At 46.3% G+C, this 25,732-nt stretch overlaps 6 protein-coding genes and 3 long non-coding RNA genes across 11 annotated transcripts; 3 read left to right on the top strand and 6 right to left on the bottom strand.

Annotated features, from left to right (window-relative positions):
• On the bottom strand, window positions 1–4,911 carry LOC136190753 (probable ubiquitin-conjugating enzyme protein 17). Its single transcript, XM_065979011.1, has 33 exons — window positions 4,807–4,911; window positions 4,671–4,749; window positions 4,552–4,625; window positions 4,424–4,473; window positions 4,299–4,365; window positions 4,185–4,238; window positions 4,060–4,125; window positions 3,932–4,004; window positions 3,775–3,875; window positions 3,640–3,719; window positions 3,447–3,579; window positions 3,341–3,393; window positions 3,225–3,290; window positions 2,735–2,825; window positions 2,503–2,659; window positions 2,406–2,455; window positions 2,171–2,332; window positions 2,069–2,116; window positions 1,973–2,009; window positions 1,831–1,919; window positions 1,706–1,773; window positions 1,619–1,650; window positions 1,470–1,555; window positions 1,348–1,414; window positions 1,240–1,292; window positions 1,105–1,185; window positions 1,007–1,047; window positions 864–957; window positions 772–815; window positions 674–723; window positions 579–613; window positions 276–509; window positions 1–226 (listed from the first exon to the last, which is right to left on the bottom strand). The coding sequence occupies exons 1-33, from the start codon at window positions 4,891–4,893 to the stop codon at window positions 83–85; spliced, it is 2,646 nt and encodes an 881-aa protein (XP_065835083.1). The 5' UTR covers window positions 4,894–4,911; the 3' UTR covers window positions 1–82.
• On the top strand, window positions 4,797–5,630 carry LOC136190758 (nuclear nucleic acid-binding protein C1D-like). The gene has a single exon (XM_065979017.1). It carries the CDS (start codon window positions 4,958–4,960, stop codon window positions 5,486–5,488), a length of 531 nt encoding a protein of 176 aa, XP_065835089.1. The 5' UTR covers window positions 4,797–4,957; the 3' UTR covers window positions 5,489–5,630.
• Window positions 5,496–6,286, bottom strand: LOC136190757 (UDP-N-acetylglucosamine transferase subunit ALG14-like). Its single transcript, XM_065979016.1, has 3 exons — window positions 5,876–6,286; window positions 5,760–5,819; window positions 5,496–5,696 (listed from the first exon to the last, which is right to left on the bottom strand). Exons 1-3 carry the CDS (start codon window positions 6,272–6,274, stop codon window positions 5,526–5,528), a joined length of 630 nt encoding a protein of 209 aa, XP_065835088.1. The 5' UTR covers window positions 6,275–6,286; the 3' UTR covers window positions 5,496–5,525.
• On the bottom strand, window positions 6,285–7,879 carry LOC136190756 (delta-aminolevulinic acid dehydratase-like). Its single transcript, XM_065979015.1, has 11 exons — window positions 7,717–7,879; window positions 7,603–7,653; window positions 7,462–7,558; window positions 7,272–7,407; window positions 7,144–7,227; window positions 7,007–7,095; window positions 6,897–6,952; window positions 6,760–6,847; window positions 6,626–6,712; window positions 6,448–6,577; window positions 6,285–6,396 (listed from the first exon to the last, which is right to left on the bottom strand). The coding sequence occupies exons 1-11, from the start codon at window positions 7,818–7,820 to the stop codon at window positions 6,338–6,340; spliced, it is 981 nt and encodes a 326-aa protein (XP_065835087.1). The 5' UTR covers window positions 7,821–7,879; the 3' UTR covers window positions 6,285–6,337.
• LOC136190755 (zinc transporter ZIP1-like) lies at window positions 7,830–9,260 on the bottom strand. The gene is made up of 2 exons (XM_065979014.1): window positions 8,123–9,260; window positions 7,830–8,061 (listed from the first exon to the last, which is right to left on the bottom strand). The coding sequence occupies exons 1-2, from the start codon at window positions 9,134–9,136 to the stop codon at window positions 7,948–7,950; spliced, it is 1,128 nt and encodes a 375-aa protein (XP_065835086.1). The 5' UTR covers window positions 9,137–9,260; the 3' UTR covers window positions 7,830–7,947.
• A 153-nt stretch (window positions 9,261–9,413) lies between these two features.
• LOC136190754 (uncharacterized) lies at window positions 9,414–12,217 on the top strand. 2 transcript variants are annotated; one of them, XM_065979013.1, is made up of 17 exons: window positions 9,414–9,574; window positions 9,633–9,747; window positions 9,802–10,028; window positions 10,084–10,168; window positions 10,223–10,309; window positions 10,363–10,490; window positions 10,549–10,610; window positions 10,669–10,753; window positions 10,809–10,928; window positions 10,987–11,016; window positions 11,067–11,117; window positions 11,172–11,255; window positions 11,310–11,424; window positions 11,480–11,615; window positions 11,688–11,739; window positions 11,791–11,877; window positions 11,937–12,217. In XM_065979013.1, the coding sequence occupies exons 1-17, from the start codon at window positions 9,473–9,475 to the stop codon at window positions 12,069–12,071; spliced, it is 1,701 nt and encodes a 566-aa protein (XP_065835085.1). In that variant the 5' UTR covers window positions 9,414–9,472; the 3' UTR covers window positions 12,072–12,217. The 2 variants fall into 2 exon arrangements, with proteins under 2 accessions (XP_065835085.1, XP_065835084.1); XM_065979012.1 differs by having other exon boundaries at window positions 11,480–11,627; window positions 11,937–12,215.
• An 8,094-nt stretch (window positions 12,218–20,311) lies between these two features.
• LOC136190024 (uncharacterized) lies at window positions 20,312–23,255 on the bottom strand. The gene is made up of 9 exons (XR_010670502.1): window positions 22,817–23,255; window positions 22,479–22,746; window positions 22,349–22,421; window positions 22,248–22,300; window positions 22,000–22,196; window positions 21,903–21,946; window positions 21,725–21,840; window positions 21,595–21,669; window positions 20,312–21,537 (listed from the first exon to the last, which is right to left on the bottom strand). It is a non-coding gene; the product is annotated as an uncharacterized lncRNA (long non-coding RNA).
• On the top strand, window positions 20,635–22,491 carry LOC136190023 (uncharacterized). Of its 2 annotated transcripts, none has more exons than XR_010670500.1 (5): window positions 20,635–20,783; window positions 20,842–20,930; window positions 20,991–21,151; window positions 21,542–21,961; window positions 22,016–22,491. It is a non-coding gene; the product is annotated as an uncharacterized lncRNA (long non-coding RNA). The 2 variants fall into 2 exon arrangements; XR_010670501.1 differs by having other exon boundaries at window positions 20,636–20,783; window positions 21,591–21,961.
• Window positions 23,256–23,696: 441 nt separating the features above from the next.
• On the bottom strand, window positions 23,697–25,673 carry LOC136190346 (uncharacterized). Its single transcript, XR_010670539.1, has 5 exons — window positions 25,202–25,673; window positions 25,055–25,135; window positions 24,920–24,986; window positions 24,128–24,857; window positions 23,697–23,724 (listed from the first exon to the last, which is right to left on the bottom strand). It is a non-coding gene; the product is annotated as an uncharacterized lncRNA (long non-coding RNA).
• Between the last annotated feature and the right edge of the window lie 59 nt (window positions 25,674–25,732).

The following is a 25,732-nucleotide window of genomic DNA, read 5'->3' as shown; positions in this document are numbered from 1 at the left end:
TTCGATATGATACTATATCTGCTTATTAGTCAGTGCAAAAGAAAATTTCGACAAGCGACGTCAACTCGCAATCGAGTCGATTTCACTTTATACTCGCCGGCGACTTCAATTTAGCCAATTCCGTACGCAGATCGGCTACTGCTCTTTCCATGCTTCTCTCGTGCACCGGACTGTAGTAAACGCGACCGCTACTCTTACGCGCGTCCGCAAGCCACTGATCACATTCCTAGAAAACAACGAGATTACCTCTTTTCCTCCTCTCCGGAGACGCCTGCCTTCAAAATCTGATCCTTTTTCAAATAGAAGTGCGTCCTTATTGCCTCTTCGAATCCGGGAGAGGGGTCCTTCAGTTGAGTTATCATTGCGTGTCGAATGTTGTTCGCGCGCACTTCGGCGTTGTATTCCTGATTGTGAAGATCGCCCTCTTTCGTTCCGATTTCTCGTTCGTAGCCGGGCTCGTTGAAATAGGGCTCGGACACGAGAATTAACGACTGTATGGACACTAGAACCTTGGGGAGTGGCGTACAAAGAAATGCGTGATTGGATGCAAGTCAAAAAAAGCCGCGAGGGAAAGATACTTGAAGGACAGTCGAAGTTTCGTTCCACTTTTCGCCTAGTCAGGTAGACAATGAGTACGATAGAAATACCTGTACGGCGTTAACGGATCTCTTGCCTTGCTGGCCTTCCCACGTGCCCAATAGAGACAGGCAAACTTTCCCACAACTGAGCACAGAATCACTCTCTTCGTTTATTGGGCGCGATTAAGCTTACTTGTACAAATTGGGATTAAACCGTACCGCTCCGCTCCCCGTAGTCTTTACAAATCCATTTCATTTTGTTTATATTGTTTTGCGTCATCTTACCTGCAAGTTAACTTTAGGAGGACCCTTGGGATAAGACGCCGGAAAGAAGATATCGAATTCGAAGCAACCGTTACTGTAGGGAGTATCTTCGGGCCTAAAAGACAAAAGCTTTAAAAACTACAGTCAGCCCCCTCCAAACGCACCCTGTTATCAAGGCCTTCATTAAATTAATTTGATCATCGTCCTTTTCAGAAGAGAGAGTGTGAGTACGTGAAGACTTCTACAGAAGTTACACCCTCACAGTTCGAACGAAAACGGAAGTCGAGCAGGTGAGGGGCAAAGACGAGGACAAAGACGAGAGTTCCTGAGCAATACGGAATATCTATCATCAAAAGTATCAATAGAAGAACATCCTGCGTCTATCTTCGGCCACGACCTGCGCTGGAGGCGGAGGAAAGCCCGAGCGAGTTTCAGTCGCGTAGTGATGTTCTGAAAAAAAATCAAGATTAGGCTCCTTGAATCGAAGAAAGCGACTCGGGCCTACTCTTTATCGTTGCGCTACCAAACTGCAGGGGTCTCACGTACGACCGATAGCGTTCTTCGAGCGTCATCTACAGAGAGAGAGACTCGTACTAACGCGAGGGACAATCGTGATAGCGTCTCTACGGGTTTGTTTATAAGCGACTTTTCGGCTGCGGCCCGACTTAGTTCCGCTTTTCTCATGATGGGAGCTGCGTGGGTCTTGACAGCGGCTATGTAAGAGAAAAACAGGTCATGAGTCTGATGTGAACTTGATCATCAAAGTCCTATCGCACCATCAACAATGCTGAATAAATCGACTATGTTCCTGAGAAAGAAAAGTGTCGATTTTATTAATGCCCAATTTTCGATCTCTCGCATACTGGGCAACTCGTTCTTCTTCTGTTGAACAGCTCGCTGCTCCGTGAAGGTGCTTCAGTATAGACGCCGCCTTGAGTGGAAATATACGTGAGGCAGTTTGTCCACTCCCTTCAACTTTTTCACCTACCTTTCTCTCTAGAGACTGAAGCAAATGATACAAGGACTCCTTTTGCCCCTCCAACGGACACAGAAGAGGAATGAGAGAAGGGTGAGAAGCTGAAGACATACAAAGTGTACACAAGAAGACGTCTCTAGGGCTTTAGTTGTACCGAGAAGTTTGACCATATCCAGAACGGCCATGTACAACTAAAGAAAGCAAAAAAAGAAAATGCTCCCAGTCTACCTCGGTCAAATAAAACAATTACCGAACTATGACGTCCAATTTCGAGAAAGGATTCAATATTCAAATAATGCTAAAATAATTTACTTTCTAGATGATGCAACGTTCTGTGCTTTTGATACTGTACCTCTAGACACGGAATCAATGCGGAGCCCTCCACTATTGTCAAAACGCTCTTCTGCACGCTGGCGTCGCAAGACAACGAGTCGCTGCTCTGCTTGACTCCTTTGAAAGGAATTCCATACGTTTGAGCCACATCGTGAAGAATTTTCTCCAGAACGATTTCAATCTAAAAAAAGGCAGACGACGTCACGTGGCGACCGTTCTTCTTCTTCTTCTTCTCTCTTCCATTCCCGTCCAACCTGCTTGTCCTGTTCCTTCTGAGCTGCCAAATAAGCCTTTATGTCCCAGCCTTTAATTAAATAATTAAACAGGGCGTAAGGATTGCCTTGATTGTACCAGCTCGATTTTGATGTCCATAGCCGACTCCTTTCGCCCAATACTGCGGCCTCTGCTTGGAGTCGCCCTCCTTATCAGGCGTTCTCATTTTGACTTGAGGCGCCTTGGACACTTCCATGACGAACTGCAGATTTGCACGAGGATTTATTTCGCTAACCTATAATGAGAAGAAGGACAGTGAAAAAAAAAAGAACAAGAGAGATGAGCGACGCGAAAGCGTCTAATCCGTTACCATGGCTAATCTAAGAAGATGATGCTCTATGTCAATGTACGCTCCCTCTGTATACGAAACCGGATCGTTGCGAGGGCTGTCCACTTCAAGTCTTGAAAAAGAAGAAAAAAAGGCGCGCGTTTTATTTACAGAAAGGGAAAAATCCTGCTCCGCTCTTCCCCCACGTGGATGATGTCAAAACCCGAAACCGAAACCGAAACGGAAAGTCTCCGGAGAAAACAGCGCTTGCCCAAACCGTTTTGAGCATGTAAAACCGTGCAAAACACTCCGTTCTTTCAACGGGTAAAAATCGCCTCGGAAAACGAGCCCCGCCCCCTGGCGAGCATACTAAGCTAACAACGATGCGTTAAGTCTACCTAGGACCGGTTTTGCTGCTGGCACGACGCGCGCAAAGCATTTCCCGCCCCGTCGCCGCTCTCCAAGTTGTTCGGCAGAATGACGACTGGACGCGTCCGTCGTCGTACTCTAACGCGCGTTCCTCCCCCCTTACCTCGCCCACTGTTCCATGAACGCCTTCACTTCTTTCAGAACACTGCACATGTCTTTCGTCGGATTCCTACAGAAAAAAGTCGACTATTTTTCTACGATGCGGCTTTGAACGCGTACCAGAACGACAGTTTTAAAATTTCCATGTTGGTCACTCTTTGCATCATTGCACCCTGCGAGAAAACATTACAGAAAACTAGACATTTTTTACTAAATTTTGTCATACCTGTAGTCGAGGCCGAATCACTTTGACTAGCGGCGGATAAAAAGGGTACAAATCCATAGCGAAATTGAGTTCAAATTCAATAAATTCATAGCCAAATTTTGTCTTCACTTGAGATAAATCCTTTCCCAGCTGCCTAGATAAGGAAAAAGGACAAAATAGTGACGCAAACAGTTCAACACATTCACGAACATACGAGGAGGAACTGAAATTCGTCATTTTGACGCACCACTGGTAAATATTATCGTCAATGGGTTCAGCAGAAAAACCAAGTTCCTTACACAGAAATAAAAAAATTAAAAAATTCATCTCAAGAAAATCTCCTATTCACCTTTTCCGTTTCAATAATTCTAACCAAGTCATTTGTTAGGACGCCTGATGCTGCAGTCGACGTAAATATTTGACTTGCTTGTTTGGCTTCTTCGCCCGTCGCTATGGAGAAAAACAAATAGATCAAATCTTTAGGGATTTATTGATAGAATCCTTACGCTTCATTGTTCCCTGTCCCAAAGTGTCGTTGTCACCCTTTCGAAGCGATTCTTCTTTCTTCATCCAACGTTTCTGGGAACACGGAGGAGTCAGAGTAAAGACAATGATACGAGCTAGAGACGGTCACTTTTTTCCTCGCAATTTCCAGCTCCCAATCCGTGGTAAATGCATCGTCATCGGCAAACATTCCAACCTGAAAAAAAAAACGAATTCAAGAATACTTTAATCACAAACATACGCCAATCATCTTACGTGCTCGTCGTCGTCATCATCATCTTCAGCCTCACCGTCAATATAATCCATTTCCTATTGAAATGAAAAAATCAAAACTAGGGCACACGTCACCAACAAAAAAATTATAATTACCTCTTCGTCGTCGTCGTCATAGTCGTCGTCATCAGCAGTCTGCTTGGACCCATACAAATGAAGTCCCCTGCAAAGACGACCACAAGTCTATGCAAAGCGACAGACAAGTCATCACGACTACAAACTTAGTGAGAGCCTGAGCCAGAGTCAACGGCGACGAGGCATCGAGTAGATACTGGACAGGACATACGGGAGAGAAGAAAGTTCAATAAGAACACCGCAGTCGACTTCTTTTTTTGTACGCGACGAATACCTCGTTGACAGTGTTGCACCAGATTCCCATCGTCGACGACTCGACGAGAAGATTATCGCTGTGAGTCGGATAATCTGAAGAGTAGCGTTACGAGAGAGTTCTTTCATTCGATTGCCGACCTGAGGGACATAGGAGAGCGAAGTCGTGTTCGCCGTCGAGTAGGAGTTTGACGGAAATGTTTTCTTGCGCCGTTTCAACCTATTTTTCGTCGCCACGGGTGATATTTTGTGGCGCGATTAACTCTCGTGCGCTCACGTCGATAAGGACGATGACGTTGCGTTGTTCGTCCGGCAGGGAAGCGCTCCACGCGTCGAATTCGGACGTCAATTGCTCGGCGGCCATTTCATGATAACAAAGAAGCCTAGCGTACGCGTACGATGCGAGTACCCCGTATCGGGAAAAAGCGATGGACGACGAAGCGTTGCCTGAAGAACTCGAGGAGCCGTGCGAGGAGTTTCACACGTCGCTGCTGGAAATGGACAAAACGTTGAAGACAATTCAGAACGTTCCGCTTGAAGCTCTCGAGGAAAAATTGGACAAAATAGATCAAGCCAAGATGAAATTGGCCATGTCTTTTACGTTGAACTCGCTCTATTGGGCCTATAAGGTCGTAAACGGCGTCTCGCCGAAGGAGGGAGTAGTTGTCGGCGAATTGGCGAGAGTCAAAGCCGCTATGGATCGGATGAAGAAAATTGAAGGAACGCCCACGCCGGATAGGCGTGTCGACGCGAGAGCGGCGAAGCGATTTGTGAGAAATGCACTTTGGGAACCCAAGGAGGAGGAGGAGAAGAAAGAAGAGGAGGGGGAGGAGGAGGAAGGAGACTCAGAAGCAAATGCTGACGAGGTCAAAAGGGATAAGAAGATGAGGAAGAGAAAACGGGATTCTGACGCAAGAAAGAAAAAGATGACGACGAAGAAGAAGAAGAAGAAGACTTAGAGAGAGATGATGGATTTGTGTTTTGATTTTGATTAGTCTAAATCATTCTTCCTTTGTATATTGTCCTCGGGTAGAGGTTTTTCAGCTCAGGCCACTGTACCAGTACAGAATCAGCGAAAATATAGAGAATTTTGCCTGACAATGATAGGCTTGTGACTCGACAGAAACTCTCTACATAGATGATCTTAACATCTGTCAAACCAATCACCTATAAGAGACAGACAAAGGTGACCATACACATCTTTACTACTGTACGCGTACAGTACTGTACCTTGTAGAAGAAAGCCACAAGACAAATAGGCACACACGTTCCAGGCCCATTACAAAGAACCTACAGAGAAACTTCAATGGAACCTACTCTACCCCTGTACAAAGTGATTATGGTACCAAATCAGGTTTGAGTCTCCATAGGAGAGGAAAACAATAGAGAGTCGACGTCATCGTTGTTGCAACGCTGCTCAACCACGATTGTCGGACTTCTCTCGATCGTGGTATTCGATGGATTCCGTAGTCGACTTTTTCGCCTCGTTTTCGTTCGCTTTCCAAGGCGACGATCTTCACTTCGCTTCTCTTGTCCGTCTCGGCGAGAACGTAGTCTCTCGGCGAGTAGCGATCGCCGAGTTCGGACAGGAGACGAAGCATTTCCATCGTATGCCCGCCCGAACCGACTACCGCGAGTAGTCTGCATCGACTCGAGCGCTTCGACGACTTGCCAAGACGATAAAAAATCCAAGCGAGTCGCAGAAGCAATAGCAACAGGACGGCGAGACAGAGAAGTAGGAACATATCGCGAAAGTAGGCGTGGCTCTATATCTAATTATCTATATCTCTGAATTCAACGAGCAAACATTATTCTTTGAGCCAATCGAGTAGTTTTGGTGTAAAATATGTAATGATAATATCAACACCTACAAAATCAATCTAAGCAATGAAGCACAAAACATAATTTAGGATCTTACCTGCTCTCCTCATTCCTTCGAGTGTTTCCAAGACGATTGTCTTCAAATTAAACGCTCCAGCGCTATCTCCATGATGCAGCATAGCGTATTCACCAGATACCTGATAAATGGCCAAAGGAATGTTGGGAAACTAAATAAACAGATTCCAATCGCAGGTCTGAATAGAAATAATCACAACCTTGTCCTTCGTCTGCCTGCAAATGTCCAAGTAGGGCATACCAGGCTTCACCATAACCATGTCTGCCCCTTCCTTGACATCTCTTTCCTATAATAAATACTCTTTCCGTGGCCTCCACAGCGTAATCAACACACCACAGCGCGCATGGCTAAGCCACTGGACCCAGGAGGAAGCTGATAGCAACGACGATCTCCAAACGCTGGCGCCGATTTAGCTGCGTCTCTACACAAAAATGCTATCCCCGTTATGCCAATGTGTGTCTGTCACCTACCTAAACGGTCCATAGAAACTCGACGCAAACTTTGCACTGTAACTCAACACGCTAACCTACATGTAGTCTCATCAAGATCATAAAAAGACATCAAAACTTATTTTCCTCACTTTGCCGCCAAGTCCGTTTTGGTGCAAAATGTCCTTAATTGCCGCCACTCGACCGTCCATCATATCGGACGGCGCAATGACCTGACAGCCTAGACCACACTGCTACTCCACAGTAACCTGTTGCCACGACCCCTCACCCGCTTTAGCGTAAGCTAAAGAAACTTCAGCCAGACGTTTGATGCTTGCCTCATTGTTAATCGTCCCGTCGGGATAGAGAATTCCTTGACTTATCTCAAAAAACGATTTGAGTGCCTTCTTTTCGTACCACAATGTCCATGCGACGTATAGGGGCAAAGACAGACGTCACAAGCAATCAAAAGATCGGGAAATGCCGAACGAAGCTTCCTGATTGCCTCGATTGCCGGTGTATTGGCTGCATCAGCCCCACTGCCTCGATCATCCTCAATATAAATGAGATCAATCTTAGAAGGCGGAATGGTCGATGTTCTCGCTACTTTTTCAATTTTTGACGGAACTCCGAAGATGAGAACGGATTTCAAGCCTTTGGAGACGAGTGGGCCAACGAATTCCTCTAGTCTATTCACTCCGTATCTAAAAGAGGTTCGTGAGCGCTGAATAGGCGTACATCTCTTCACCTTGACTGATCGGGCAAGCTGCCTATTTCCTCCACAGAATCGGGGTCATCTCTAAACGGAGAAGCGAAGAGTTGACTCAAAACGCGACGTTCTTTGTTCTAGGCTCTTTCGTACGTCACGAAGATAGGATAGATAAGCTGCTCAGTGGATAGAAGAGTTTTTGTCGTTTGCCAGCGTCTCAAAACGGGATGGCTGTAACCAGAGTGAAGACCTGACATCGTCAGTGCACTATACGGGCATTCAAAATTTACTAGCAAAAATGAACTAAAGTCTCAAGCTTGTGTCAGCCAATAATTATCTTCTTCTGTTAATACTAGCAAATAAAGAAACTCTAAAGTGGCGTTTTCAATGAACTGCAGATAGATTCGCTGCCGTTGTCAAGTCGATATCAGTCAAACCATGCACATGAAAAAGGTCAAGAAACGCAATAGAAGCAAAGCCGAGAGAAATAAACAGAACCTAAAGAATGAACACCATGCCCTCGATCCTGTTCTCCAAGTAATAAACCCATTCCCAATACCTTCCAAAGTCGATTGCCATCTTTTCCCACGTTAAATTCAGGCGCCATTATTTCGAAAACGGTCACATAGAGAAACGTTCCGGCGGCAAGACCCTGCATCAAACCACTGACCAAATGACCGGTGTAGTACGAACTCGTTTCCATGACGCCAATGCCAATCCCTATCCCAGCCGGACTCATGAGCCCAAAGCCGACGCACGACGCGACGACGCGACCGACTCTCATGCCCGAAAGAGCCAAACTCGAGCCGAGCGAGAAGGCGAGCGCCGACTTGTGAATGAGAAGCGCGTAGAGAATCTGAAGAACGAGACGCGCGTCTTCCTGAAGACCGAGCGCCATGCCTTCGAAGAGCGAGTGAACGGAGAGTGCGACGAGAAGCACCAGCGCTCTCAGATTGAAACTTTGTCGTGCGGGGGCGTGGCCACCTAAATTAATTTTTTTCGAATTTTTCGGCGATTGACGTCGTCGTTTTCGTCGTTGACGACGCGACGACAAACGATTGTTTTCGTCGTCGTCGTCGCCATCGTCGTCATCGTCTGACTCGATCGACGCCGCCGATTCGCCGCTGACAGGCGGAAGTCGCGGAGCCAATTGACGAACGTCGATTCGCGTTGTTGTTGTTGTCGTCGTCGTTCGGCTGCCGTTCGGCGCATTTTCGTCGATTTTCGTTGCGCGATAGGTCAAAATCGTTTGTTCGACGACGAGAATGCAGAAGAAGCCGACGCCGACGAGCAACTCGGCGTTGGGATAGTCCGAATCGATGCCGTAGTGGTTCGAGAGTTCGGCGAGGATGTTGCGAATTTCGGGTATGAGGCTGAGGAGGCACGTGCCGAGGAATACGCCGCCTGCGAAGCAACTGCAGAAGCTCAGGGTGATCTCGCGCCATTTCGAGCGTCGTCGAGTCGACTTCGACGCGTTCGATTGGCGTAGAAGTGCGTAGGGAAGTAGTCCAAAGAGAACGGTGACGGCGAAGAGAACGAAAAGAGCTAGAATCTTCAGTTTCAGGATCTCCATTTTGTGGCGTGAGACTGGACAAAGGTCCCGTATAGGCAAACCAATTGACACCCGTTGACGTCATCCAAGATTTGTTTTCCCAACGAAGACAGCAGTAGAATCCCACTTTCATTTCAACAAAAAGCTGCACTACCAAAACAGCGTTGGGGATTATTATTTCCTCAGACAAGGCTTTGGACCCGGGTACCTAATAGATACGACCCTTTAGCTAAGCAACAAACAGACGTGATCACTAGAATGCTTTTCCACATACTCTATACGGGTCGTGTTCGGCTACTCCCCCAAGTAGAGTAACCAATCAATTGGAAGTAAACAAGGACCACTGTTACTTGCTAAATGATACTGTTTGTGGCTTTCGTTGGTCTCCTGGTGGCTGCTATTGTCAACTCCGACGACCCCTTTCATCCTCAATTCCATCCAGGACCTGCTACCCATTGGGTTAGAGCCACTGTCACCCTAAGAAAATGTAACGTCAAGCAATTTGACTCTGCTCCAGATGAATGACCCCAATGGACCAATGTACTATCAGGGAAACTACCACTTGTTCTTTCAGTACAATCCAACAGGCCCAAACTGGGGAGATATGAGCTGGGGGCACATCATCAGCAAAGGTCGTCCTCATACAATGCATATATCTTGTCTAACATGTCTCTCTGCCGGCACAGACCTCGCCCACTGGCATCACTTGCCAGTTGCACTCTCTCCAGACATGGCATACGACAAAAGAGGCGTGTTCACCGGATCCACGACAATTTTAGACGACGGCACACCCGTCATAGTGTACACATGCGTCAACAGTGGACAACAACAGTGTGTAGCGTATCCGGCCAATAAGTCTGATCCCTTTCTTACCAATTGGACCAAGCCAGACTACAACCCAGTGATCAAAGACGTACGTACCTTAGCTAAGTGAATTTTCGTAATAGTTTCCTGCCCTAAATTTGCAGCCACCTCCTGGAGGCGTTGCCGGAAGCTTTCGCGATGACACTACAGCTTGGAAAAGCGGCGGATCGTGGAAACTTGTCGTTGGCGGTAGGATAGTCTAAAAGGCACAACAAAAAAGATATTTTATCGATTCCATTTTAGCTTCAATTAATGGTCACGGAGCCGCCTCCCTTTGGGATTCAAAAGATTTCAAAACGTGGACCTACGTTCATCCTTTGTACACGACAAGTATAGTTAAGGTTCTCAATAGAAATAGACAACGCTTGAAGTACTATACTTAGCACAATACGGAATGTGGGAGTGCCCTGATTTCTATCCCTTACACGATTCAAAGAATACGTATGCTCTCAAGTACTCAGCTGGGGGTCGAGACTGGTATACATTAGGCTCGTACGACGAGTCGAAACAGGTGCTGCGTGTACAGCTAGCTGCTCTAAGCGCTTCTACCTACGTATTCTATCGTTTAGGTTCTTGTTCCATCAGGCAATGCTACTCTGTTTGACTACGGACACGTCTACGCTTCAAAAAGGTCAAACTTAGTTATATTTTCGTTTTGGTATAGCTCATATTGTACTTCGCCAATGAAGATTTTATGATCCCGTCAAAAAAAGGCAAATTTTTTATGGATGGGTGAGTGAAGAAGACAAAGGTGGCTCACAGAGGGGATGGCAAGTAAGCAACGAAACAAAGACTACGCAAGGACACAATATTGATTTTTTATCTGCAGGGAATCCAAACACTGCCTCGCTCTCTTACTCTCGACTCTGACCTAGCAATTGTGCTATCAACGCCAGTAGACGAACTGGCTTCTTTGAGAAAAACTGGAACCTCTATGAAAAACGTTCAGGTAACCGTCGTCTTCACTGATTTGTCTCATTAAGCTAACGGAAAAACCATTTCGCCAGCTGGCTGCCGGGCAAACTATGCCTCTCAAGGTTAGCTTCTACTCTGTTCTTTTGTTACAGTATTAGCTTTTGTTTTATAGGGAGTGTCTGGTTTGCAGTTAGAAATAGAAGCAAATTTTACGTTTGATAAGGTCTGGCAAGAAGATCAAATTAGAGAACAACTATGGCATACTTTACCATCGCAGGCTGCAGCCAGTCAGCGTTTTGGAATATCTGTACGAATGTCATTGGACGGATCCATGCGAACAGACATTCTCTTTGTACACCAGGTAAGTGCAACTGCGCTCTACCGTCCCCTTACCGGCACTACGTTCTGTATATAGAACATGACGGGCCCAATGAACAACACCGATTTGCCAGGAGACGAATACCGCCAGTTTCCTTATAAAGTTGGCAACACCGAAGAAGCCAACATTGCCCTGTGCAAAGAAACTTGCGGTAATGCTAAACTGAACCAATAAAAAGGCTCAATTAATTAATTTGGATCATGCAGACAATGAAACCAAGTGCGTTGCGTGGACCTACGTTCGCAAAGGCGACCCCGTTGTACCGCGCTGCTCGCTTAAAAACGGCATACCTCATCTCAATCCTAACAAGTTCTGCGTATCCGGAATAAAACGCACAAACATGTCAGAAACGACGTACATGCATATGAGCAAAAGCGAAACGTCGATTACTAAGGAGTCCCTATTTTGTTGTAGGTTTATGGTGGACAGGTCTAAAACCGGAGGCGATGGCAACCAAGGCTCAGTCGTAAGGCAATACTTTGATATCTGATCTCTATTTTATTCATTGTGCATGCAGCAAGCGCCGCTTCCCATGAAAAGTGGCGAGGAAACAGTGACCATTCGCGCTTTTGTTGACCATTCTATCATTGAATCGTACGCTCAAGTTAGCCTCAACTAAACCTTATGTAATGCGCGTTATTACTTTTGCCTAATTTCTCAAAGGGTGGACGTGCAGTGATAACGTCGCGAGTCTACCCGGACGCAAGCGCAGATGGGGTCGCCTTAGTCAACTACGGGTCACAGCCCATCAATGCGGCCAGCGTTCAAGTGTGGCCAATGAACAACTGCTGGGTCTAAACTTTAATGGCTTGCAGTTGCATTCTTGTCTTTTTTTTGTCTGGAATTGCAGTTGGCGTGCTAAATTGTTTCGCGCCATATCAACTACTGGGATCAGTAACGTTCCTATACTATAGAGGCTCCCTGAATTAATTCGACAGCTGAGAAACGTTTCTCTTTCACTTGAATAACTTTGAAAAAGCTTGTAAGTCTGCCCATGTTCAAAACTTAACATCTTGCTCATACTATCCAAAACTTCCCTACCAATTAATTTGCCTTCGCCAAGCGTGCCGTCATTGCCAAGCAACCGCCCCTCTGTCGTAGTAGTGGTTGCCGCCGCCATGCACCCCTCTCATTCGAACTTCCGGCCCCCGAGTTTTGATGATTAGAACCGAAAAAAACAAAACAAGTTTCAGTTTGAAAAAATGTCTCGGTTTGTCTTGCATGAAATTGCAGGTGTAACAGTAAAATATAAAGCAGAGTGCAACGTGAAGGAAAAAAGAGAAGGGAACTTGATGGTGATGATGATGAATATTATCATCGATGATCAAGTATTCTTCTCTTCCTCAATCATACAGAATAATAACAAGGGACTGGCCAACTGTTCTCTCCTGTAATAAATTACAGAAAAATTACAAGGGACTGGCCAACAGTTCTTTCCTGTAATAAATTACAGAAAAATTACAAGGGACTGGCCAACTGTTCTCTCCTGTAATAAATTACAGGAAAATTACAAGAGACTGGCCAACTGTTCACTAGTGTAATAAATTACAGTGAAATTATAAGGGAATGGCCAACTGTCCTCTCCTGTAATAAATTACAGGAAATTACAAGGGACTGGCCAACTGTTCTCTCCTGTAATAAATTACAGAAAAATTACAAGGGACTGGCCAACTGTTCTCTCCTGTAATAAATTACAGAAAAATTACAAGGGACTGACCAACTGTTCTCTCCTGTAATAAATTACAGAAAAATTACAAAGGACTGGCCAAATGTTCTCTCTTGTAATAAATTACAGTAAAATTACAAAAGACTGGCCAACTGTTCTTTTCTGTAATACAATACAGGAAAATTACAAGGGACTGGCCAACGGTTCTCTCCTGTAATAAATTACAGTGAAATTACAAGGGACTGGCCAATTGTTCTTTCCTGTAATAAATTACAGAAAAATTACAAGGGACTGACCAACTGTTCTCTCCTGTAATAAATTACAGAAAAATTACAAGGGACTGACCAACTGTTCTCTCCTGTAATAAATTACAAGAAATTACAAGGGACTGGCCGACTGTTCTCTCCTGTAATAAATTACAGAAAAATTACAAAGGACTGGCCAAATGTTCTCTCTTGTAATAAATTACAGTAAAATTACAAAAGACTGGCCAACTGTTCTTTTCTGTAATACAATACAGGAAAATTACAAGGGACTGGCCAACGGTTCTCTCCTGTAATAAATTACAGTGAAATTACAAGGGACTGACCAACTGTTCTCTCCTGTAATAAATTACAGAAAAATTACAAGGGACTGACCAACTGTTCTCTCCTGTAATAAATTACAAGAAATTACAAGGGACTGGCCGACTGTTCTCTCCTGTAATAAATTACAGAAAAATTACAAAGGACTGGCCAAATGTTCTCTCTTGTAATAAATTACAGTAAAATTACAAAAGACTGGCCAACTGTTCTTTTCTGTAATACAATACAGGAAAATTACAAGGGACTGGCCAACGGTTCTCTCCTGTAATAAATTACAGTGAAATTACAAGGGACTGGCCAATTGTTCTTTCCTGTAATAAATTACAGTCAAATTACAACGAACTGGCCAATTGTTCTTCCTGTAGTAAATTACAGAAAAATTACAAGGGACTGGCCAAATGTTCTTTCCTGTAGCAAGTAGATGTATGCCGACTGCCGGCGGAGTACGTATGCCGCCTGCGGTATATATATGCCGACTGTCGGTATATGTATGCCGCCTGCCGGTATATATATGCCGCTTGCCGGCGGAGTACGTATGCCGCCTCCCGGCGTAGTACGTAAGCCGCTTGCCGGCGGAGTACGTATGCCGCCTGCCGGTATATATATGACGCCTACCGGCGGAGTACGTATGCCGCCTGCCGGTATATATATGCCGACTGCCGGCGGAGCACGTATGCCGTCTGCCGGTGTATATATATGCCGCTTGCCGGCGGAGTACGTATGCCGCCTGCCGGTATATATATGCCGCCTGCAGGCGAAGTACGTATGCCGCCTGCCGGCGAAGTACGTATTCCGCCTGCCGGTATATTTATGCCGCCTGCCGGCGAAGTACCTGTGCCGACTTCCGGTACATATATGCCGCCTGCCGGTATATATATGCCGCCTGCCGGCGAAGTACGTATGCCGCCTGCCGGTATATATATGCCGCCTGCCGGCGGAGTACGTACGCCGCCTACCGGTATATATATGCCGCTTGCCGGTATATATATGCCGCCTGCCGGCGGAGTACGTACGCCGCCTGCCGGTATATATATGCCGACTACCGGCGGAGTACGTATGCCGCTTGCCGGTATATATATATGCCGCCTGCCGGCGAAGTACGTATGCCGTCTACCGGCGAAGTACGTATGCCGCCTGCTGTATATGCCGACTGCCGGTACATATATGCCGCCTGCCGGTATATATATGCCGCCTGGCAGAGGAGTACGTATGCCGCCTGCCGGTATATATATGCCGAGTGCCGGCGGAATACGTATGTCGCCTGCCGGCGGAGTACGCATGCCGCTTGCCGGTATATATATGCCGCCTGCCGGTATATATATGCTGCTTCCCGGCGGAGTACGTATGCCGCCTGCCGGTATATATATGCCGCCTACCGGCGGAGTACGTATGCCGTATGCCGGTATATATGCCGCCTGCCGGCGGAGTAGGCAGGCGGAGTACGTAGGCTGCCTGCCGGTATATATATGCCGCCTGCCGGTATATATAACAGAAAAATTACAAGGGAGTGGCCAACTGATCTCTCCTGTAATAAATTACAGTGAAATTACAAAGGACTGGCCAACTGTTCTTTTATAAATTACAGTCAAATTTCAATGGACTCGCCAATTGTTCTTTCCTGTAATAAATTAAAGAAAAATTACAAGGGACTGGCCAACTGTTCTCTCATGTAATAAATTACAGGAAATTACAAGGGATTGGCCAACTGTTAACACTCTCCTGTAATAAATTACAGAAAAATTACAAAGGACTGGCCAACTGTTCTCTAGTGTAATAAATTACAGTGAAATAACAAGGGACTGGCCAACTGTTCTCTCCTGTAATAAATTACAGGAAATTACAAGGGATTGGCCAAATGTTCTCTCCTGTAATAAATTACAGAAAAATTACAAAGGACTGGCCAACTGTTCTCTAGTGTAATAAATTACAGTGAAATTACAAGGAACTGGCCAACTGTCTTCTAGTGTAATAAATTACAGTAAAATTACAAGGGACTGGCCAACTGTTCTCTCCTGTAATAAATTACAGGAAAATTACAAGGGACTGGCCAACTGTTCTCTCCTGTAATAAATTACAGGAAAATTACAAGAGACTGGCCAACTGTTCACTAGTGCAATAAATTACAGTGAAATTATAAGGGAATGGCCAACTGTTCTCTCCTGTAATAAATTAAAGTGAAATTACAAGGGACTGGCCAACTGTTCTTTTCTGTAATACAATACAGGAAAATTACAAGGGACTGGCCAACTGTTCTCTCCTGTAATAAATTACAGTGAAATTACAAGGGACTGGCCAACTGTTATCTCCTGTAATAAATTACAGAAAAATTACAAGGGACTGACAACCTGTTCTCTCCTGTAATAAATTACAAGAAATTACAAGGGACTGGCCAACTGTTCTCTCCTGTAATAAATTACAGAAAAATTACAAGGGACTGGCCAACTGTTCTCTCCTGTAATAAATTACAGTGAAATTACAAGGGACTGGCCAACTGTTCTCTCCTGTAATAAATTACAGAAAAATTACAAGGGACTGACCAACTGTTCTCTCCTGTAATAAATTACAAGAAATTACAAGGGACTGGCCAACTGTTCTCTCCTGTAATAAATTACAGTGAAATTACAAGGGACTGGCCAACTTTTCTTTTCTGTAATACAATACAGGAAAATTACAAGGGACTGGCCAACTGTTCTCTCCTGTAATAAATTAGTGAAATTACAAGGGACTGGCCAACTGTTCTCTCCTGTAATAAATTACAGGAAAATTACAAGAGACTGGCCAACTGTTCACTAGTGTAATAAATTACAGTGAAATTATAAGGGAATGGCCAACTGTTCTCTCCTGTAATAAATTACAGGAAATTACAAGGGACTGGCCAACTGTTCTCTCCTGTAATAAATTACAGAAAAATTACAAAGGATTGGCCAAATGTTCTCTACTGTAATAAATTACAGTGAAATTACAAGGGACTGGCCAACTGTTCTTTTCTGTAATACAATACAGGAAAATTACAAGGGACTGACCAACTGTTCTCTCCTGTAATAAGTTACAAGAAATCACAAGGGACTGGCCAACTGTTCTCTCCTGTAATAAATTACAGTAAAATTACAAAAGACTGGCCAACTGTTCTTTTCTGTAATACAATACAGGAAAATTACAAGGGACTGGCCAACGGTTCTCTCCTGTAATAAATTACAGTGAAATTACAAGGGACTGGCCAAGTGTTCTTTCCTGTAATAAATTACAGTCAAATTACAACGAACTGGCCAATTGTTCTTCCTGTAGTAAATTACAGAAAAATTACAAGAGACTGGCCAACTGTTCTTTCCTGTAGCAAGTAGATATATGCCGACTGCCGGCGGAGTACGTATGCCGCCTGCGGTATATATATGCCGACTGTCGGTATATGTATGCCGCCTGCCGGTATATATATGCCGCTTGCCGGCGGAGTACGTATGCCGCCTCCCGGCGTAGTACGTATGCCGCTTGCCGGTATATATATGACGCCTACCGGCGGAGTACGTATGCCGCCTGCCGGTATATATATGCCGACTGCCGGCGGAGCACGTATGCCGTCTGCCGGTGTATATATATGCCGCTTGCCGGCGGAGTACGTATGCCGCCTGCCGGTATATATATGCCGCCTGCCGGCGAAGTACGTATGCCAACTTCCGGTACATATATGCCGCCTGCCGGTATATATATGCCGCCTGCAGGCGAAGTACGTATGCCGCCTGCCGGCGAAGTACGTATTCCGCCTGCCGGTATATTTATGCCGCCTGCCGGCGAAGTACGTATGCCAACTTCCGGTACATATATGCTGCCTGCCGGTATATATATGCCGCCTGCCGGCGAAGTACGTATGCCGCCTGCCGGTATATATATGCCGCCTGCCGGCGGAGTACGTACGCCGCCTGCCGGTATATATATGCCGCCTATCGGCGGAGTACGTATGCCGCCTGCCGGTATATATATGCCGCCTGCCGGCGGAGTACGTGTGCCGCCTGCCAATACATATATGCCGACTGCCGGCGGAGTACGTACGCCGCCTGCCGGTATATATATGCCGCCTGCCGGCGAAGTACATATGCCGCCGCCTGCCGGTATATATATGCCGCCTGCCGGTAAATATATGCCGCCTGCCGGCGGAGTACGTATGCCGCCTACCGGTATATATATGCCGACTGCCGGCGGAGTACGTATGCCGCCTGCCGGTATATATATGCCGCCTGCCGGCGGAGTACGTGTGCCGCCTGCCAATACATATATGCCGACTGTCGGCGGAGTACGTACGCCGCCTGCCGGTATATATATGCCGCCTGCCGGCGGAGTACGTATACCGCCTGCCGGCGGAGTACGTATGCCGCTTGCCGGCGAAGTACCTATGTCGCCTGCCGGTATATATATGCCACCTGCCAGAGGAATACGTATGCCGCCTGCCGGTATATATATGCCGACTGCCGGTACATATATGCCGCCTGCCGGTATATATATGCCGCCTGCCGGCGGTGTACGTATGCCGCCTGCCGGTATATATATGCCGACTGCTGGCAGAGGACGAATGCCGCCTGCCGGTATATATATGCCGACTGCTGGCGGAGCAAGCAGGCGGAGTACGAATGCCCCCTGCCGGTATATATATGCCGCCTGCCGGTATATATATGCCGCTTGCCGGCGGAGTACGTATGCCGCCTGCCGGTATATATATGCCGCTTGCCGGCGGAGTACGTATGCCGCCTGCCGGTATATATATGCCGACTGCTGGCAGAGGACGAATGCCGCCTGCCGGTATATATATGCCGACTGCTGGCGGAGTAAGCAGGCGGAGTACGAATGCCGCCTGCCGGTATATATATGCCGCTTGCCGGCGGAGTACGTATGCCGCCTGCCGGTATATATATGCCGCCTGCTGGCGGAGTAAGCAGGCGGAGTACGAATGCCGCCTGCCGGTATATATATGCCGCCTGCCGGTATATATATGCCGCTTGCCGGCGGAGTACGTATGCCGCCTGCCGGTATATATATGCCGCCTCCGGCGAAGTACGTATGCCGCCGCCTGCCGGTATATATATGCCGCCTGCCGGCGGAGTACGTATGCCGCCTGCCGGAATATATATGCCGCTTGCAGGCGAAGTACTTATGCCGCCTGCCAGCGAAGTACGTATGCCGACTTCCTGTACATATATGCCGCCTGCCGGTATATATATGCCGCCTGCCGGCGGAGTACGTATGTCGCCTGCCGGTATATATATGCCGAGTGCCGGCGGAGTACGTATGCCGCCTCTCGGCGAAGTACGTATGACGACTGCCGGTACATATATGCCGCCTGCCGGTATATATGTCGCCTGCCGGCGGAGTACGTATACCGCCTGCCGGTATATATATGCCGAGTGCCGGCGGAATACGTATGTCGCCTGCCGGCGGAGTACGCATGCCGCTTGCCGGTATATATATGCCGCCTGCTGGTATATATATGCTGCTTCCCGGCGGAGTACGTATGCCGCCTGCCGGTATATATATGCCGCCTACCGGCGGAGTACGTATGCCGTATGCCGGTATATATGCCGCCTGCCGGCGGAGTAGGCAGGCGGAGTACGTAGGCTGCCTGCCGGTATATATATGCCGCCTGCCGGTATATATAACAGAAAAATTACAAGGGAGTGGCCAACTGTTCTCTCCTGTAATAAATTACAGTGAAATTACAAGGGACTGGCCAACTGTTCTTTAATAAATTACAGTCAAATTTCAATGGACTCGCCAATTGTTCTTTCCTGTAATAAATTACAGAAAAATTACAAGGGACTGGCCAACTGTTCTCTAGTGTAATAAATTACAGTGAAATAACAAGGGACTGGCCAACTGTTCTCTCCTGTAATAAATTACAGGAAATTACAAGGGATTGGCCAACTGTTCTCTCCTGTAATAAATTACAGAAAAATTACAAAGGACTGGCCAACTGTTCTCTAGTGTAATAAATTACAGTGAAATTACAAGGGACTGGCCAACTGTCTTCTAGTGTAATAAATTACAGTAAAATTACAAGGGACTGGCCAACTGTTCTCTCCTGTAATAAATTACAGTGAAATTACAAGGGACTGGCCAACTGTTCTTTCCTGTAATAAATTACAGTGAAATTGCAAGGGAGTGGCCAACTGTTCTCTCCTGTAATAAATTACAGTGAAATTATAAGGGACTGGCCAACTGTTCTCTCCTGTAGTAAATTACAGTGAAATTACAAGGGACTGGCCAACTGTTCTTTCCTGTAATAAATTACAGAAAAATTACAAGGGACTGGCCAACTTTTCTCTCCTGTAATATAATAAATATACACTGGAAACATGTTTCCCTACCTAATAAATAAACGCTGGAAAGAACGGAATGGTAATTACGCGCACATGCACGGGAAAAATTCGGGTCCAGCAGTGGTTGTAGATTCGCCTCCTGCCCTCCAACTTTCACACCTAAGCTAAGCGTTCCCTTTGATCGACTCCCTTCAGGGTCCTGGGACCCCACTAAAACTCCGTGTGTCAACCTGTCGCTAGCACTGCCCTCTTTTGCGTTTGGTCAGCTAGCTTTTGCGTTCGGAGGCTAACAGTTGCGAGCGACAGCTAGGGGAAGCCATGCATGGCGTTGTTGTGTCCTTGGTGATTGTTAGGGCCGGGCTCGCTCTTTTGAAAATGTCACAGACGTTTGGAACTATACCTTTCAGTTCTTATGCGCTTATCGTTTGCAGCATTGGGTTCTTTCTAGGGCATGGGCGAAGTGGCGGCAACTGAAAGAATGTATATGGCAGAGATTTTTGTGTCTGTCGAGGGCTTGGTTGGTTAGGTACTTCAGGTTGCTCAAAAATTCTATCATGGGCGATGCCGGCGCGTTCATTTCTGCAGCAGCAGAGGCTATGATAAGCAGTACAGCATGCGTGACTAGCTTACTCTGAATGAGCGGCAAATGAGGCGCGTGGTATTTTGACTACGGTAGAGAGGCGCTTCGCTTATTTTGACTGGTACAGTGTACCATGGTGAGTGTTTAGGCGACTCACCGCGCTCCCACGAGAAATGGTGGTGGTAATCGATCTCAAAATTGATACCGTCTTGCCTCCCTACCACGTCTAGACAAAATACCGCACGCACCTCATTCACATCGCTCATTTCAGCGAGTCACAATGCTGAGCTCCTTAGCGTCGCTTCAACTGCTGCAGCGACGGACACAACGCCATCTCCCAGGCCCGCCCGTATAGAATTAAATGATGAAGAGCGATCAGTACCTAACCAAGCCCGACAGACACGGGCACATATCCCTTACATATTTCTTATGTCAGTTTTCACCACTTTGCCCAAGCTCCGGAACAACAAACTGAACGCCGCAAACGGTAAGTGCACATCGGCACGACCTTGAAAAAACCGAAAGGTAAGCGCATTGTCACAACGGGTGTACCGAAAAACATGACACCATCCGTTCTGACCGCAGCATTCCAAACTTCTGTGACGTCACATCCTGTTTCACGAATAGACCCAAATTTCTCCGAAACGAAAAGAGAAGGACCCTAACAAATATCCAGGTGCACAACTACAATGTATCGGACACCTGAGGGACCCAGTCGCGAGAGCCTACTACCCACCACTTTTCCGGTACGCCCGTTAGTAATTTTTTACATCCCGAAAACTATGTCTCGGTACTCAGGTACCGAGACAAAAAATCGTTATAGAAAGAGCAATGTGGAACTAGGTCGTAGTGACGTTTATAGTAACGAAGGGCCAATTTAAAATAATTTATATAATTTATTCTAGTAATTTAACCCCGTGGACTCTATCCTCTGCCTAACTGCCTTTCTACTTATCTATCCTATTCCTAGTGTTCCCTAGCTTCCTATCTACCTGACTTGATTTCCCTTTATTTCTTTAATTAAATAATTCTTATTTGTTTTTGGCCCTTACGCTAAAGCTTTTAATATAAATAATTTAAAAACACGCACCTGAAATTTTAATTATGACGATGGTTTTTCCTACGTGACTTTCTAGCAAGAAAAAACACCATCATATAGTATATGTCAATGCTATCCGATAACAGGTACTTGCAAAATGAAGAGAGACGGCGTTCGTGATTTGATCCATCCCCTTTGAACGACGATCCGTGGGGGCATGGGCAACTACAATAATAGTATTATTTAGCAATGTGTGAGAAAGTGGCTTATATTTTCTTACCTGGCAAATGACGACATTTGTTGATATTTTGACGTGACATGAAGAGGAAGGCTGACAAGAAGAGGAAGGCTTCCAACCATTTGCAGCGGGACGAAAACGACGTTCAATTATTCATCCTATGTGCAAAAAAACACATTCAGTTAGCCAAAGGTAAAATATAAATATATTAACACTGTACTCCGTATCTTCAAAGAGCAGCGTTGCTCTTCTGGGATTTCAATTCTGCATGCAATAAAGGTACATCTAAAGGATTAGCCAAAATATATAATACTTACTTTGCCTGGCACGTAGGCAAAAATAACGGCCATTGACTTCTTCAACTTGCCGTTCTTGAGATGAATTCGACGTCCGTTTGGCCTTATTTTGGCCATTTATTCCGCTATGCGTGCCCGATAGGCCTGGCTTGCCCGAATATAATGCTACGGGGAGCGCTTCTCGCCAGGACGGGCTCTGTCACGCGCAAACACTTTATCTAGGGAAAGACATCATGAAAGTCGTAAAAACTATTTACTCAAGCACCTACCGGGGTTTGCTGTATGACAGCGACGACGGCCATCAGTGGGCTCAAGAACCTCACTGTATGCAGAATTTAATTAAAAAATTATTAACATGGATAGGACATACCTGATAACCGTTGCCCAGAATTCTTTCGTCCTTCATCTTGTTGTAGTCGTCCACGTCCGACTTCTCTTGGAATCTAAAGTAGTCAATAAATTAACGATGTTAATTAAGAGTTCATGATTTTTATGATTACCCCATGATGACCGGTGCACGAGATTCTTTCTGTCGTTTTCGTCCGCGTCGGGCTTCTTCTTAGCCCCGTACCCAGGCTCTTGTCTTTGTTCCGTAAAGGAGACAGACCCTGGGTACGGGGCTACGATCCTCCTTCCTGTTGTCGTCCACGCCGATCTTCGGTCGAAGCCCCGTACGCAGGCTCTGTCTTTGTTCCGTAAAGGAGACAGACCCTGCGTACGGGGCTAAGACCCTTTGAGGTCGTTGCTTCGGTGTAGCCGCTTCACACTCTACAAAAAACAAAAATGAAGAAATATTCAATAATTTAATTACCACTACAGTCACTCAATAATTTGAAACCTGCAAAAGAATCTTCTTTGTCAACCATCAGCAGCAATGCATGAGCGTCGCGTGCCCTCCTACAAGAATAGACCGGGAAAGGAATTGGGCTGCTTACCGATCCGTGATGAAGAGCTACCCACTTCCCACCGGGGAATGCAAACCCACCATATCGCACCGTGACGTTTCACCGACCGAGAAAGGGATAGGGCTGTTGCCGTGCATCAAAACCGTGCCGTACTGAAAAACTACCAGTTCCCACCGGGGAATAGAAAACGAACCCACCGCATCGTACCGTGACGTTTTAACGGGGAAGGCATAAAACCTGTCGGGGAAAGGGAGTCGGTGCACCAACACCGTACCGTCTACCAAGAAAATAAACCACGTGGCGTAACTGTGATCGATCGATCAATACCCGACGGGGAGGGAGTTGATTAATTAATTAATTATCGCTGTAAATACTACCGGTAAAGGCAAATACTAAACCCGGTATGAGCTGCTAAAGCACACCCTCTTACGGCACCCTATTGATCCCTCCTTCCCCCTCCCTTATGCCTCCCTCTCTTCCCTCCTCCCTTATGCTTCCCACCTCCCCCTCCCTCCTCCCTTATGCTTTCCCCCCTTCCCACCCTCACTATTTCTGATCCCAAGCACTTTCTTACTCCCTACCTCCCAACGACAACACACAACAAAACACGTTACAAATATGACACAAGCCAGACTACTTCTCTAAAAGACGGGTTAAACACGTGGTTTAATTAAAAAATTAAAACCTAGAGTACCTCGTAAATCCATTGACCTAAATACTGGAAATGGACCTAGTATATTACGCTCCCTAATATAAAACCTAGTACATTACTTTTCTAAAGCACGGGTTAGTCACGTGGTTTACACAATTAAAACCTAGAGTACCTCGTAAATCCATTGACCTAAATATACTGGAAATGGACCTAGTGCAATTACGTCTACCTAGAACATTACTTTTCTAAAACACGAGTTAGTCACGTGGTTTAATTAAAACCTAAAAGACGGATTAGGTACAATTTTACCCTAAAATTCGGATTAGGTACTGTACGTAATTTAAACCTAAAAGACGGATTATCTACGTGGTTTAAAAAATTTAAAATTTAGAGTACCTCGTAAATCCATTGATCTAAATTTTGGATTAGCTACGTGGTTTAAAAAATTAAAACCTAGAGTACCTCGTAAATCCATTGATCTAAATTATGGATTAGCTACGTGGTTTAAAAAATTAAAACCTAGAGTACCTCGTAAATCCATTGATCTAAATTACGAATTAGCTACGTGGTTTAAAAAATTAAATCCATTGACCTAGAAATTTATCCTATATTCTAATCAACCTAGATTACCTCAAAAATCCATTGAGAAAATGGTCTAATGTGGGTGGCGGCTGCCAGCTACAGTATGTTGGGGTCAGGCCTAACTACACTATAACCTATCTCCTGCTCTCTCACCTTAGAGCAAATTGGGAACCGCCCTACCTACTGACAGCCGCCCTAAACCTTAATGCAAGGGATGCGTGGACCCGTGCATGACTATCGGGGTTATGCATACGCAAAGGTAAGCTGCGCGCCGGCGCAGATCAATAATGCAGTCCCCCGCTACGTTCTCTGCCACGCACATAATTGTTTGATTTTGATTATTGATTAGCTGTATTTAATTTTGATTCTTGATATTAATATTAGTATGAAAAATCTACAAACTATTTCACGGAGGCGTACATGCGTGCGGGGTCAAATATATAGGCGTACATGTGGTAAGAGTGTGAAGGATTAAGCATCATGCTGTTAACCGCCGCCGTCAGGCAAACGAGCGCCCTCCCGCCCCCTGTGCGCTACGACTCGGGCCCTCCGACAGCGGCAACGTGCAATTCGCTTAGATATGCGTCGTGACAGAGAACCCCGCCCTTATGTGTACGCCTACACCACAGGGGCCCGTAGCTACGAAGAAGAACCTGAAGCGATGAGTCTTCCCTTGCTACCTCTTCGTCTCCATCGACTTCGTCCACTTCCGCTTCGGCCGTTGGCCCAGTCTTTGACAGCTGTCGGAAACAAGAGAATAATAATTAGATTTGACACCTTCGGTCGCGATGTATCTACTTACGAACGACGAGCGACGAGTGATGCGGTGTCCGTCCGTCGCGCGTCGATCGTCCGCACAGCGCTACGACCTATATACGCACAAAAAAAGCACGATTCGTTGATTGGATCTAAACGCGACGCTACGCGATCGACTTACCGACGCGCGTGCCACGCGGCGCCGTTCTTTTCCTCCTTCGCCGGGGCGCAGTCCTTCGCGAAGGACTGCATATGGGACTCGCTGCAAGAGAGAAAGCGCACAATTAGCTTGGTTAGTTACGAAATCGCGTAATGTAGCTTCACTTACCGGTCGGCTCCGCTGTCCCTTTCCTCGATCGTGGGCTTCGGAGGCCCGCCTCGCGGCGGTAAGCCTCTTCTCGGCTGCCCCGCGAAGGAAAAAGCTGCGTGGCGCCTCTGCGAGGGAGCGGACCAGACCGTCCGTCCCGTTCTGCGCTTCAGCCGAGAATGACGCACAGATTGAGAGGTCGATGTTTATGAGCGAATCCGAGATGGTGCGAATTCGCGTGGACAGCATCTTCCGGAGTGTGAACCACTCACGTGATGGCAAATTCGTCATCTCCTCGGTCTGCATCCGCTGCAATCAAACACCGTTCGTCGATAGAGAGTTCGGTATCGTCGATTCTCGAGCCGCGAGACTGTGTTTCGTCGGTTCTCGGGCCCAGACGAGATCGCAGACGCGCTTATCACAATTCAGCGGAAATTAGATCGTGCGAACATTTGACGTGTGAAAACTAATCAGCGAACTCGCGTGCTCGCGCGCTCGCCGCCTCGCGATTGCGCGTCGCAATGCATTCGAATCAAAATCGCGAGCCGTGGG

Source organism: Oscarella lobularis, chromosome 8, assembly GCF_947507565.1.
Source record: "Oscarella lobularis chromosome 8, ooOscLobu1.1, whole genome shotgun sequence".
Taxonomy (NCBI): Eukaryota; Metazoa; Porifera; class Homoscleromorpha; order Homosclerophorida; family Oscarellidae; genus Oscarella; species Oscarella lobularis.
The sequence above is the reverse complement of the archived record's forward strand: the minus strand, read 5'-3'. Positions and strand labels throughout refer to the sequence as shown.

Coding starts and splice junctions, on each gene's coding strand:
- LOC136190753 (XM_065979011.1), bottom strand. CDS start 4,893: ATGGCCGCCGAGCAATTGACGTCCGAATTCGACGCGTGGAGCGCTTCC. Junction 4,126..4,184: donor ATGATGACGACGACGAGCAC/GTAAGATGATTG, acceptor TTTTTTTTTCAG/GTTGGAATGTTTGCCGATGA. Junction 724..771: donor TTTAATCCCAATTTGTACAA/GTAAGCTTAATC, acceptor TTCTGTGCTCAG/TTGTGGGAAAGTTTGCCTGT.
- LOC136190758 (XM_065979017.1), top strand. CDS start 4,958: ATGGACGACGAAGCGTTGCCTGAAGAACTCGAGGAGCCGTGCGAGGAG.
- LOC136190757 (XM_065979016.1), bottom strand. CDS start 6,274: ATGTTCCTACTTCTCTGTCTCGCCGTCCTGTTGCTATTGCTTCTGCGA. Junction 5,820..5,875: donor GGAGACTCAAACCTGATTTG/GTACCATAATCA, acceptor GTTTCTCTGTAG/GTTCTTTGTAATGGGCCTGG. Junction 5,697..5,759: donor TTGTGGCTTTCTTCTACAAG/GTACAGTACTGT, acceptor TGTCTCTTATAG/GTGATTGGTTTGACAGATGT.
- LOC136190756 (XM_065979015.1), bottom strand. CDS start 7,820: ATGTCAGGTCTTCACTCTGGTTACAGCCATCCCGTTTTGAGACGCTGG. Junction 7,228..7,271: donor TACGTCGCATGGACATTGTG/GTACGAAAAGAA, acceptor AGATAAGTCAAG/GAATTCTCTATCCCGACGGG. Junction 6,953..7,006: donor AAAACGGACTTGGCGGCAAA/GTGAGGAAAATA, acceptor GACTACATGTAG/GTTAGCGTGTTGAGTTACAG.
- LOC136190755 (XM_065979014.1), bottom strand. CDS start 9,136: ATGGAGATCCTGAAACTGAAGATTCTAGCTCTTTTCGTTCTCTTCGCC. Junction 8,062..8,122: donor ATGGCAATCGACTTTGGAAG/GTATTGGGAATG, acceptor TTCATTCTTTAG/GTTCTGTTTATTTCTCTCGG.
- LOC136190754 (XM_065979012.1), top strand. CDS start 9,473: ATGATACTGTTTGTGGCTTTCGTTGGTCTCCTGGTGGCTGCTATTGTC. Junction 11,628..11,687: donor ACAAACATGTCAGAAACGAC/GTACATGCATAT, acceptor ATTTTGTTGTAG/GTTTATGGTGGACAGGTCTA. Junction 11,740..11,790: donor ATGGCAACCAAGGCTCAGTC/GTAAGGCAATAC, acceptor TTGTGCATGCAG/CAAGCGCCGCTTCCCATGAA.